This window comes from Equus asinus, chromosome 12 (assembly GCF_041296235.1).
Source record: "Equus asinus isolate D_3611 breed Donkey chromosome 12, EquAss-T2T_v2, whole genome shotgun sequence".
Taxonomy (NCBI): Eukaryota; Metazoa; Chordata; class Mammalia; order Perissodactyla; family Equidae; genus Equus; species Equus asinus.
In genome coordinates this window covers 25,176,442-25,188,531 of record NC_091801.1, presented here as the reverse complement: position 1 = coordinate 25,188,531, position 12,090 = coordinate 25,176,442, and the positions used below count along the sequence as shown (strand labels likewise).

The 12,090-nt window shown below is 39.0% G+C and overlaps 1 protein-coding gene across 6 annotated transcripts in view; it reads right to left on the bottom strand.

The window, feature by feature from the left end:
• Nucleotides 1-12,090, bottom strand: part of TOX (thymocyte selection associated high mobility group box) — a 291,493-nt gene that overhangs the window by 113,478 nt on the left and 165,925 nt on the right. For all 6 annotated transcript variants that reach the window (XM_014857804.3, XM_044780190.2, XM_070481218.1 and 3 more), the window contains one exon: nt 9,315-9,557. In XM_014857804.3, coding sequence (XP_014713290.1) covers nt 9,315-9,557 — 243 coding nt within the window. The remainder of the gene's footprint in view (nt 1-9,314; nt 9,558-12,090) is intronic.

The window sequence follows — 12,090 nt, the reverse complement described above, 5'->3', positions numbered from 1 at the left end:
GTTCCAGTGGGGACAGATGAGTTCGTCATTCAATCAGGAAGAGTTATGGAGGTCCCACTCCATGCTGTGTACTACTTGTAACATTTTTAGCAGTAATTTCCACAAGAAACTCTCGGCAGTGAAACCAAGTAGGCTCTCAGGGTGCCTAGGTGCTCTTTTCTGTGAAGAGCTTGCCAGGCAGAGTGAGAGGGAACAAGAAACTTTCCTCTCCCTGGGGGAGGGCCTGTCCTGAGTGTGAACGGGGTATGGCAAGGGCGGGAGAAAGAGAGCAAGAAGAGTGACGTGTGAAGCGCTCTGCTCAGGGCCTGATTGATAGTCAAGACCTGATATTTGAAGAGTTATCATTATTACTTAGGGTAGGGGGTTAAGGATGGAACATTCATTGGACCTGAAGTGAGGAAGGGAAGCAAATGATGAGCATGGAGCTGGAGAAGGGGCAGGAGGAGGGCCACAGACAGGCAGCACACGGTCACGCGGAGCCTCAGGCAACCATTTCCATACCGAACAGGCTTCTGCTTTGACTTGCTGTTTATTCCTCCCACTCTCACCTCTTTTGCATCCAGGTTCTGTGCTGCTTTTCCCAAACTCCCTCGCAACACTTAAGAAACACTTTATTAACAATTTGGAGGTTACAGCTAGTGACTGAAACCTCCCTGCCAGGGCCTGGGGCGTCTAACCTATGGCCTACTTAGAATCTGTTTGTCCAAGGACAATTATGAGTACATAACTATAATTTTATTCCCTCTTTTTGTTTGCTAAGGAATATTTAAATAATGGATATCCAGCCAGAGAAAAGATGACTTGAAGATTGACACCATGATCGCCTTCCCAGATGTTTGCCTTCAGGACGTGAAATGAGTGACACAGAAATAAGACGGGGAGTTACTGGCTAGATGCCAACACAACAAGGGACACACCGCAAGAGTGATCGACAGGTCACAAAGTAAGTACGTCGGCAATCAATGATGTTATTAAAGACCTATCATATAACGTCCATGTGGGGGCAGAGAACTATTTGCAAAATTCGGAAATTAATCTGCAGTCACAGGTTCTGTCTGGAGTTCTGCCTTCCATTGTGGTCGGCATTCCTTAAGGTCGCAAATTTAAAAAAAAAAAAGAAAAAGGAAGTTCATTTGATTTAAAAGTTGAAAAATATGACCTTTGAGGAAAGGTTAAAGGAATTGGGGTTATTGGGGCCAGGGAAAACACCACTGCAGAATTGCCTTAATAAATGTCAAATACTAGAAATCAACTGTTCTCCAAGCATTCAGACGTCTGAAGCACAAAGAGTAGGCTGAAACTGCAGCAAGAGATTTGAGTTTAACTTTAATAAGGAACTTCCTGGAAGGAATCTAAACCTCTACTGCAATTTAACTTAATGTTACAAGGTTAATTAAACACAAACAGGCTACCAAGGAAAGTTGTGGAATCTTGGCTCTTAGATAGAAAACCACGTATCTTAAATGGTTTGGGTTTACCTCTGCTTGGAATTAAGAGACTGGATCGAATAACTCCCAGAGTTTGCTGGCAGTCTATTATACAACTGGTTTTATAGCTTTTTGACTTCCTCTGTGCATGGGCGAGGCACACATCCATAGGAACTCTCGAGTTGAAGAAAAAGTACAACAAACCCTACGTACAAAGTGACTCGAGTTTTCTTACTTGGCATAAGAGAGGAAAAGCGTTATTTTTAAATTGGCTCTTTTCCTGCACACTATTAAGGAGAACTCTAGTTTGGGATAACACAATTACAGCACTCAAAGATAGTCCTAAATCGTTAACATACTGAGCCCATTGAACTAATCATCGATACCACATTCAAAGTCGTCTTTTTGAGCAAAGTAAGAGCTTAAGCAGAGAGCTTAACATCTAACCACAAGCAATGCTTATTTTTGGCCTTATTAGGAATTTGACATTAAAAAAAAAAACCCAAACCACACACTTTTATTATATATGGTCAACAATAAGAACAAAAAGCCAGCCCATTTCTCACAGTATTAAAGTGGTTTAATGCATTGCTCTCATGTGCTGCAATATTCAAAAAAGGATAATTTGTGAAAAAAAATGGCTGTAGTTGCTAAACATTTGATGAATTGTGGCATAATGTTAAATAATTATTCTTCGCCTTTTTTTCTCTTCTGTCAAAGTGGGCCAAGTCATTTCTTTTTATTGCTTTTCCCCCCTGTTTTTTAAAGAAAGAAACAAACCACTGTGGCATCCACTTCATTTTAAACTGATGCTTCCATTATTTCATATCTAAATGGGGCTGACATCATCAGCTCCTTTGTGTCCTGAAAGATATCTCGCTCTGGTCCACTGTTGCATACTTGATGCATTACATGAAATAAAATATCTCAAGATTTTGAAAATATTTATTTCAAAAACAGCAATCAAATTGTCTGTAATCACATTTTCTGCTGGCTTTCCAAGCTGCATTATTCAATATGCTGGTGGTCCTTACCATAATGGCAACATATTAGAAATTCATGCTGATCTAATACATCTGACTTCCTGGATTCGCGGCACTCCTTATAGACGCAGGGTGACACTCCTGCTTCAGTTTCGAGTGTCCTGCACAGGACCTACCGAAGTGATGGTTGTCAAAACAGTTGTACGCTTGCCTTTGAAAGCAAAGTGTGCCACCACTGAATGCTAAAAATGACAATAAATCTGAGTATATACATTATGTTTGCTTTTGTTGCCTGGAAAAATAAGGCATTTGGGAAATAAACCCCCCAATTTTATTGCCTTTTAACATCTTTTTCCATTTTAAACTCCAGAACTAGAAATTTGAAGCATTCAAATAAATTGAAATCTCCTTTGTTGCTTTTTTCATTGTAAATTTTCTATAATGTGTCATTAGGAACCACACTCTACAAAAGGCCCAGGTTCTAAATGAATCCTTTCTGCGAGGCCATTCTAAAACTTTGCACGGTTTTTCTTTGTATGAAAGAGCTTCTGTTGACTGCACAAAGAACAAGCAATCGCCACATACAGGCCAGGCAGCAAGGCTGGATGACTTTACACAGGGTTGTATTTTCCCTTCCACCCATCCATGATTAAACCCAGCAGCGAATGTACCAGAGAGGAGAGAAAAGGAGAGGCTCTTGATTTCAGTTTGTAGGAATGAAAGGATTTTTCTAAACCATGAATACTTAATACGAACATTTTCTTATTCTACCTTTCTCCCAAAATAGTTCTGTAGTTTCTTTTTAACAACATGAAAACACTGTTCGTTCTCATGAAGCGACGTCACCTTCTTCTTAATAGCAGAATAACATTTCCCACTCTAAAGAAATGTTCTATTCAATGGATTCAAATATCTTAATAGCTGATTAGGCTTTGCGGGCACAGATAAAACATTGAGAAAGCCAAAGCAATGGTAGGAAAAATCACTAAGTAACTAAAGCGACAGGTTGAGTAAGTTGTGATTCTGGATCCGAGGTGCGTGGTCGATAGAGAATGAATCATAGGAAAATGCTACCCCGGAAAGAATCTCAGAGATCAGTTAGTCTTGTGGTTTTCCATCTTCTTGAGGGGCAGACTCCTTTGTTCAAGGGGACTTTTACAAGAAATGAACAAGTGAGATGGCATAAGAGCAATGTCACTCTGGCTCATTCCTGGCTTCCCGTGGCTGCAACAAGCTCAGTTTGGACCCCCCGATCTCCCACCGCAGGTTACACACGGAGCGCAGTGAATTGCCCATGGTTAACAAGCTGATCCAAGGCAGGGCCTGGCCCTCCAGACTCTCATTCCAGGGTTCTTCTAACCAGACCCCACTGTCTGAGAAGTGCAGGCTAATCAACTACCCCTTATCAAAATAACTCAGGAAACTTTTGAGAAAAATGGAACTCTTGCACATTGGGTCATGAACGGCTGTTTACCTTGGACCTAGAGAATCACAGTTAATTGGCACTTATTCGACAGTATATACTAATAGAAATTCGATCCTGTTTTATAGCCTGGTTTTGGAAAATAGGGGCTTAAAGAAAATAGAATCTTTTTTAAAGTGCCAGAAAACTAACTTTTTGTAGGAGTCCCAAGTGACTACTAACATAAAAGGGTACAGGTAAGAACGGACTAAAAGGAAGTGGTGGGAAATTTGGGAAGGAAGAAATTTCACCTTATGAATGCTTCAGCCCATCTATGTTTATGGTAAATTTTAGAAGGCCATCTAGATATTGTACCCTGCTGGGGTTTTTATCAGAAAGAGATTCCTGTTGAACACACCCAGCACCTGCTACAGTAGTGACAGGCACAACTTTACAGATATTAACTATTTTAATGCTCATAATATTAGGAGATTAAATATCTCATTATACTCACTTTATAGATAAGGAAACTCAGGCACAGAATGATTATATAAGTTGCTCAATGTCACACAGCTGGTAAGTGTCAGTGCCAGGATTTGAACTGAGGCAGACCAGCCCAATGATGTCAGTTTTAATCACAATGGTCCATAAGGACACTCAGTAAAAGGTAAAGACTTCTTTGGTTAATAGCAGGCTTATTGCTGCCTTTTTTTTTTTTTTTTTTCCTTTTGACAGCTGTGAAGAAGATTAAGGATTAAAGTATAAATAACTTTTGGAAAATCTTCTCTCTCATGCATTTTAACTTCTCCAAAAGAGTTATACACAGACAGGCTTGCTTTTCATATTTTATTTAATAAAATTACATAACGCTTCCCATGAGGTAGGGACTACTATTATCCTTGTTTTTCAGATAAGGAAGGAAGCTGGGGTATTTCCTGGCCGAGCCACTGAACAAGTCACTTAACCACTCTGAACCTCCACTTGCCATTTGTAAAATTGGGCTAATAATATTCAGATATTTATTTCTAATTATGGACTAAATTTTTTATGTCTAATATATTAGACATCTGTAGGAAATGCTTATAATCAGTGAAATTGTATCACGTATGTTGCCAGTGGGGATAAGACAGAAAGGTAGATATTAAAAAAATTATCTTTAAAATAAAATCTCAGAAAAGAGTAAATATTGTATAATAGTTTAAATTATATAAAACAGTAACATATATAACACATAATAATGCATATATATTAAACATTACAATAACCTCTAAAATATACACAATACCTAAATGAGAACTAAGATATTTTCACCTCCTTGATCCATTCAAATTCTAAAATTCCATCATGTGCAAATACTAATGCAAAGATGTGAGTGCCATTCTAACAGCAAACGCCTCAGTTTTAATCACGTTGAAGAGCTTTGGGAAAATACAATTGGAGACAGTTGATCTTATACATAAATCTGCTTGAGGTGGCTTATACACATAGGATTTTAAAATGTACAGCTTTTTTCTAAAGCTTTTGTTAGTTTTCAGCTTTATTAGTTGCCCCCTATTGTAAATGACCTTGAAAGAAGAGCTCAGGAAGAACACTGTAATTCTAGGTGGGCAGCTTTTACACCCTGATTTCTCTTGCCATTATTTTCCTTGTCTATACGAGCTTTGATGACTTACATTCTGCACTATTCAAAAATGTATTTTAACAATTGGCAAACCAATCAATAGTTTCGTTGTTAAATTTTGTCATCACATTAGAGATGCGCAAAGTTGCTTGGAAAGGGTTTCAGTCAGTTTTTATAAAGAAGCCTTCATAGTCTTAAAATTTCTTTCCAAGAAAATAATCCCTTAGTGCTTTTGAAATGAAAAATATGGCAATATGAAAAACTGTTCATCTTTAGATCCATATATATTTCGCAATGATGTGAAAACAGCTTAGGGGCTCATCTTTCTGTTCTCACTGTCACCACCTCGTGTGTCTCCTCAACACTCGTTGCCTGAGTTACGAGCTCGTCAGACTCCCACACCTCTAGTTTTTTACCACTACTGTTCACCCAGGGAGATGCCAGAAGGATTTTCCTGTGACACTGCTTTCATAATGCTTTGGCCTAAGTGAAAACAGCCAATGGTTTCTTAGAATCCATCATGTCAAGCCCATAGCACTTTGATTGGTTTTTGAAGCCTTTGGTCAAATCCCCCAACTAAAAATATCCAACTTGCTTTTCAAACGCTCTTCAATATGCCTTTCGTTCCTCACTATTCAACCAAATCAAAACCATCTTTCAAGCCTTGAGTGCAGTCCTACCTTTGCCACTAAGTTTTATAAACTACCCAAAACAGATTACTCTAAGCTTTTCCAGCTAGGAATTCCTACGGGCTCCATGGCCAGTGGAACTGAGTTTAGCACTTCTCTTGGTCTCTAATTGCTTCGTGTCTCACTCTAATCGTTTCATACCTATTTATGTTTTTTTCTGTAGTTTATAAGCTCCTGAAGGGCAGTGATTACATCTCATTGTCATTTGAGCCCTTTCAAACATTTAGACAATGGTGAGCATTTAAAAGGTACACTTTGATGAATGGCATTCTAGACACATGATAGCTCAAAATAAGAATTGAAGAGCTTCCTTGTTGCTCAAAGAAATTAATAGATCCCAATAAAGATGCCTTTTCCAACTTTATTAGACTTCTATTGGGACTCTATAGTACATCAAACTCTGGCTCCTGGAATCCCGCCAGAGATCCAAGCCTTGAAACAGAGTTCTTACAACAAATTTAATCTCCAAATCTACTTTTTCAAGACCACACTGACTTAAAAAAATGAATTTAATATATCTTTAGTGTCAGAATCAACATCAACTAGACCTATGCTGTCCAATATAGTAGCCACTAGGTATCTGTGGCTCCTTTAAGTGTAAAGTAATTAAAATGTAATAAAATAAAAATTAGTCCTTCAATCATACTAACCACATTTAAAGTGCTCGATAGCCAATGACTACGGTTATTGGACAGCATGGATATCAGAAAAGCCATCACCACAGAAAGATCTCTTGGACGGTGTTGAAGGCTAGTCAAAGCTGCACCAAGATGTGTTATTTGTTGGAGTAGCTTTTTACTTAAAGCACAAAATGCTAGGACAAAGACTGTGAGTAAGGAAAGAAGATGTCCACCTCAGAAAGTGGTCTGAGAGGTAATGCGAAGGGCCACCATCCTGTGAAAAACCCTGTTAGACTCTCCTTGCCAAGAACTAGAACGGCAAATTAGAGCTTCATTCAGGCCACACAGGACCCCTCCAAAGTGTTAAAAGTTCCAAGGGAAATACTGTGTTGAAAGGAAAACACCTAAGTCCAGTTTTGACAGTGTGTTTGGTGTGGAGAGCAGAAAGGACTTTGGATGAGCCGAAACTCCTGGTAGGGAAAGAGGAAAGCACAGTGGAGGAAGGGCCTAGAAAATGGTATATTTCACATCTGTGACTAGGTCCAACCCTGAGCATGTCATTTGAGGATGGAGTGACTGCCATGGATGGCAAATCTGGGAAAACCCCAGACACATATATATTGAAGTTGCACAAGCATTTTTCTTAAAGAGTGAATGGCGTATTGACAGCATCCTAGGAATGCTAAGATAGCAAATTCTAAGGGGGGAAAGGGTTTTGAGACTTAAACTATATAATTAAATATCTCATTATTCCTCCTATAACCCAACTCCATTCGCACTGTGAGGAAGCACAGAGAACAACACTGGTAGTTTATCTACTGTACCTGCTCTTCCCCTCCTTCTTCGTGAAGAGGGGTTGCCTATAAAGGCATGACCTGGATGCCGTATTGATTTATGAACTGGGTCTGGGGAAGGCTTAGCCCCAAAGCGGAACAGGCATATGGTTTTTCAAGGTGACTACTTTGACGTACACGTCACTATTCAGATTTACACATTTAGCATGTTTGTTAGAAAAGCCATATTCTATTTTATGAAGTCGTAGTTAATAGGATAATGACACAGGGGAATGAAATCTGAAAAACAGGGGCAACAGTGCTGACTTTCCTGCCACTGCTAATGCTGCGAACCAGTTCTCCCCTCTTGGCCACCCAGCTGGCTGCCAGTTCTTAGAACTCTATACAGGACCATGGCATTAGGCTCTGGGCTTCATTCTCCAAAAACTCCTGTGGGGTTTCTTTAGACTCTCCCTTTTTTCCCCTTGATGTTCACGATTAACAGAAAAACCTTCCTGTGAAGTCACTCAAGTTAGAGATACATCCCCAAATGATTTAGATAAGTGATAATACGGAACACTTTCCTATCAGAAACAATATAATGAGCAAGCTAATCAGTTTGTTCATTTTGAACACGATAGCACTGTTCAGTGACTTACAAAAATGACGGTAGACTGAGCTGGACTGTTAATTGATTGAACAACGGAAACCAAAGAGTGCTAATTAAAAGTCACTGTTAACCTGGGAGATAGTGTTATGTCAGGGTAAAAAGCTCTGTCCTTGGCCACATACTATTGAAAATATTTTTCACTACTTGAGATATAGACAAATTATTAAGTTTTTAGATGACACAAAAATCAGAAGGAAAAGATTTTATAAGTCAGTGTGTCTCAAGCATGGAATGCTTGTTAAAAATAACAGACCCCTGGGGTCTGTCCCAGTGGCGCAGCGATTAAGTTCACACTTTCCGATTTGGCTGGGGGTTCGATGGTTCGGATCCCTGGTGTGGGCCTGCACACAGCTTGTCAAGCCATGCTGTGCCAGACATCCCACATATAAAGCAGAGGAAGATGGGCGAGGATGTTAGCTCAGGGCCAGTCTTCCTCAGCAAAAAGATGTTAGTTCAGAGCTAATCTTTCTCAAAAAAATAAAAAAAAATAACAGACCCCTGGACTACCTGGGTAGGGGCTGGGAATTAAATTTTTGCTACTTTTTCACTAAATTTCGGAAGTGTAGATAAAATATCCCCGCTAAATTTGAGAAGTGTAGATAGAACATTAGAAGATTCAGAGTGACAAGTCTAATATCAAACTTTAATGAAGATAAATTTTGATCGCCAGATTATATTTCCAAATAAAAATAAAAATTTTCTTCTTGCTTTCCTATTAGACAAATCTTTTAGAATTTGAGAGGGGAATATAGGGGAGAAGCCAAATTTAATAGCAGTTCCTATTCAGAAGATGTGGGATCTTGCTTGTGTGAGAAATCCCGCCCTCGATGAGAGGTGGCACCTTTTCAGATATATTTTTATCTGGAAGCTAGTGAGACAGTTTGGCTTTGTGACAGGACATTCAGTCTCAAATAGCATTTAGTACTTTGGGTTATAAATATGAGTGATCAAACACGTAACTGATCGATTAGGATTTTACAGGACTTATGGAGAACATTTTCCATAGCTAAAAACTTATTCCTAGTTTCAGAATGTCTGTTATTACAATTTAAAACTTTTGGCATTAAATTAGAACATGCGCTCCCTGTGCCCCTCGCTCCCCACCACAAATCGGTAAGCAGATTCTTACCACAGAAATGGAGTTGGTAAGCAGTGCTCCATCCTGGCCCAGCATGTTGGAGATGGTGATTTCAGGTAGGTCCATATTTTGCGGATGAAATGGTAGCAGGCCATTATGGTTCATTGGGTGACACAGAGAGTGGTAACCAGGTTCGACTTCATTCAGATGCACCAGCGAGTGGTCAGGGAGGGAAGGAGGAGTGATGGGTGGAATGTTAAAGTCTTCACTTTCCAGGCTTGGACCAGGGTAGGACTGAAAAGACAACAGTGACAGTTTGCAAATGATCATCCCCAACTTCTTTCTCATCGTGAACAAACACACATGCCCCCTTCAGATATTGTCACAGGCAGCATTATGGATTTGGCAAAGACGTTTCAAACAGGCAGATTATCCTGCTGTGATTTCACTATTAGGCATGGAAGAAAATTGCCTCAAAGGCATATCTGCTTCTCGTATAAAGAGTGCTTCCATTAGGCAGTTGTATTTTCCCAAGAAGCTGAACTCAAACAGATTTCAAAGGTCCCATTAAAATTTTCCAGAGTTTTAATCTAGCTGAATACGTTTTTCATGGAAATTGTGGAGAAGGAAGGCAATTTATAAAATTAATGTTCGATCAAACACGTTTCATAGGCTTCTCTACTGTTCAGATCACGAGATGCAACAAAATGAATTCCAGAAGTTCTGGGGCAATTGCTTTGGGTTTTGAAAAGCTACATGCTCACAACTGACAAAAGAAAAATAATTAGAAAAGAAGTAACTTAAGCATGTTGCATAAGTGTGGTTGCATGGATAGTTTGATACATGAAAAAAATATTGCTAAAAGCTATTTTTGGGGCTGGCCCAGTGGTGTAGCCATTAAGTCCATGCGCTCTGCTTCAGCGGCCCCGGGTTCCCAGTTTAGATCCTGGGTGTGGACCTACTCAGCATTCATCAAGCCATGCTGTGGCAGCATCCCACATAGAAGAACCAGAAGGACTTAGATAGAACTAGGATATACAACTATGTACTGGGGCTTTGGGGAAGGGGGAAAAAAAAAGAGGAAGTTTGGCAATAGATGTTAGCTCAGGGCCAATCTTCCTCACCAAAAGAAAAAAGCTGCTTTTATCATGAAGATGATATCATCAAAATAAAAATGCACATTGCTTTCTTGATTTTTGACTGTTCACATTTATTTGACTTTCCCCTAAAAGCTAACAAATAATATGGTAGTCATTTAAATTCAGTTCAGCCAATTTTGAAAGGTATTTTGCCTCTCAAAATACTGAAACATTTTAATATTCAAAAAATTTATAATATCAATATTATTGTAATTTAGGAATAGAAGTCAATCAGTAAAATAAATACCAACACACATGGGGCTTTTCCGTTGAGAAAGTGGCTTTAGATGAAACAGGAAGGGAGGGAGCAAAGAAGGAAAGAAAGATTATGTGAGGACATTCCTGTTTAAAAATGGAATGTGGCAAACATTGAAAAAATGAGGAATGAATAAAATATTGTTACCAATTAATATCAAGACACAGCGACATTTAGCAGTCCTTTATAGAGCAGGTGTTATAATACGAAGGAAACAATTTGGGTCCGGATAATTCTTGCAAGCCTATCTTTCAAATTAAGTGAGTCTTCATAGCGTTTAAGGCAGTGGATAACAAGGACTCGTTTGTCTAACAGCACAGCGCCTGCTGAAGTGTGCAGGATTGGAAATGAGCAGGCAGAGGGTTGGAGCCAAAGAAAGTAGTGTAAGGTATTCACTGGCTGTTCAGCCAATAAGCTTCAAGCTCCTGCGTCCAAGTGCCTGGGGTTATTTTTTCCAGATGGCGTCTATTTGTCTAACAGAAAGAAAATCTTCAAGTTGCGCTTGCTAAATGTTGTACAAGTTCCGATCTATTCGTTTAGGCGCTGTCAGAAGACATGATTAAATGAAAAGCTCCCTGGAACATCTGGAATGGAGACCTGGTCACACAGAGGCACGTGCAGATTAGACACTGGGGTACATGAAGGAAAGATGTGTCTCATCTCTGCAGATAATTTTCCTTAAATATCTAACGTTCTGCTATAAAAAAGATCACCAGCTCTAAAAGTTCAATCATCAGTTACCAAATTTTCCCGTTTACAGTAAGTATCTCTTATCTGAAAAATTTATTAGTGCTTTGAGTCAAAATTACAAGTTTGATTAAATTCTCACTTGCCTGATGTATTTTAGATGAGTCTACAGATCTAAACCATCAGTTCCTGGTACAAGCATTCACATAAGAAGCAGCATAAAAGATGCGAAATGGGGAGGTGAGAGAGAGGGCAAGCACGTTTATTAATGCTGATTTCACAGAAACACTGGCTTGAGTCCTTTGACTACGTTGTCTTCATTTAATCTCTACAATAACCCTTTGTGTCGCTATTATTACCCTGTTTTCCTGAAGAGAAAATTGAGACTCAGAAACTAAAAAACTTTCACTTCGCTGGTAAACAGTCAACTCAGTACATACGAAGGATGGATATGCGAAGGAGGAAGGCATTTTTATTGCCATGAGACTTACATAAGTAGTTTAATTGCTACTATTTTATTAGGTTGAATGATACAAAGTTGCCAATATCCAACTGTTTTTGATCAACAGAATATCATAATTTAAGAATTAGTATTAGCATTAGTATTAGGTGTCTCCTTGTCCCAAATTCCCCCCCAATGCCCACCCCACTAAAACCAAGTATTTACGTGAGCACAAGAATTCATAATTTGTCTTTTTGTCAACATTTCAAAGGCTGAACATGTTGATACATATCTTTTAAGAAA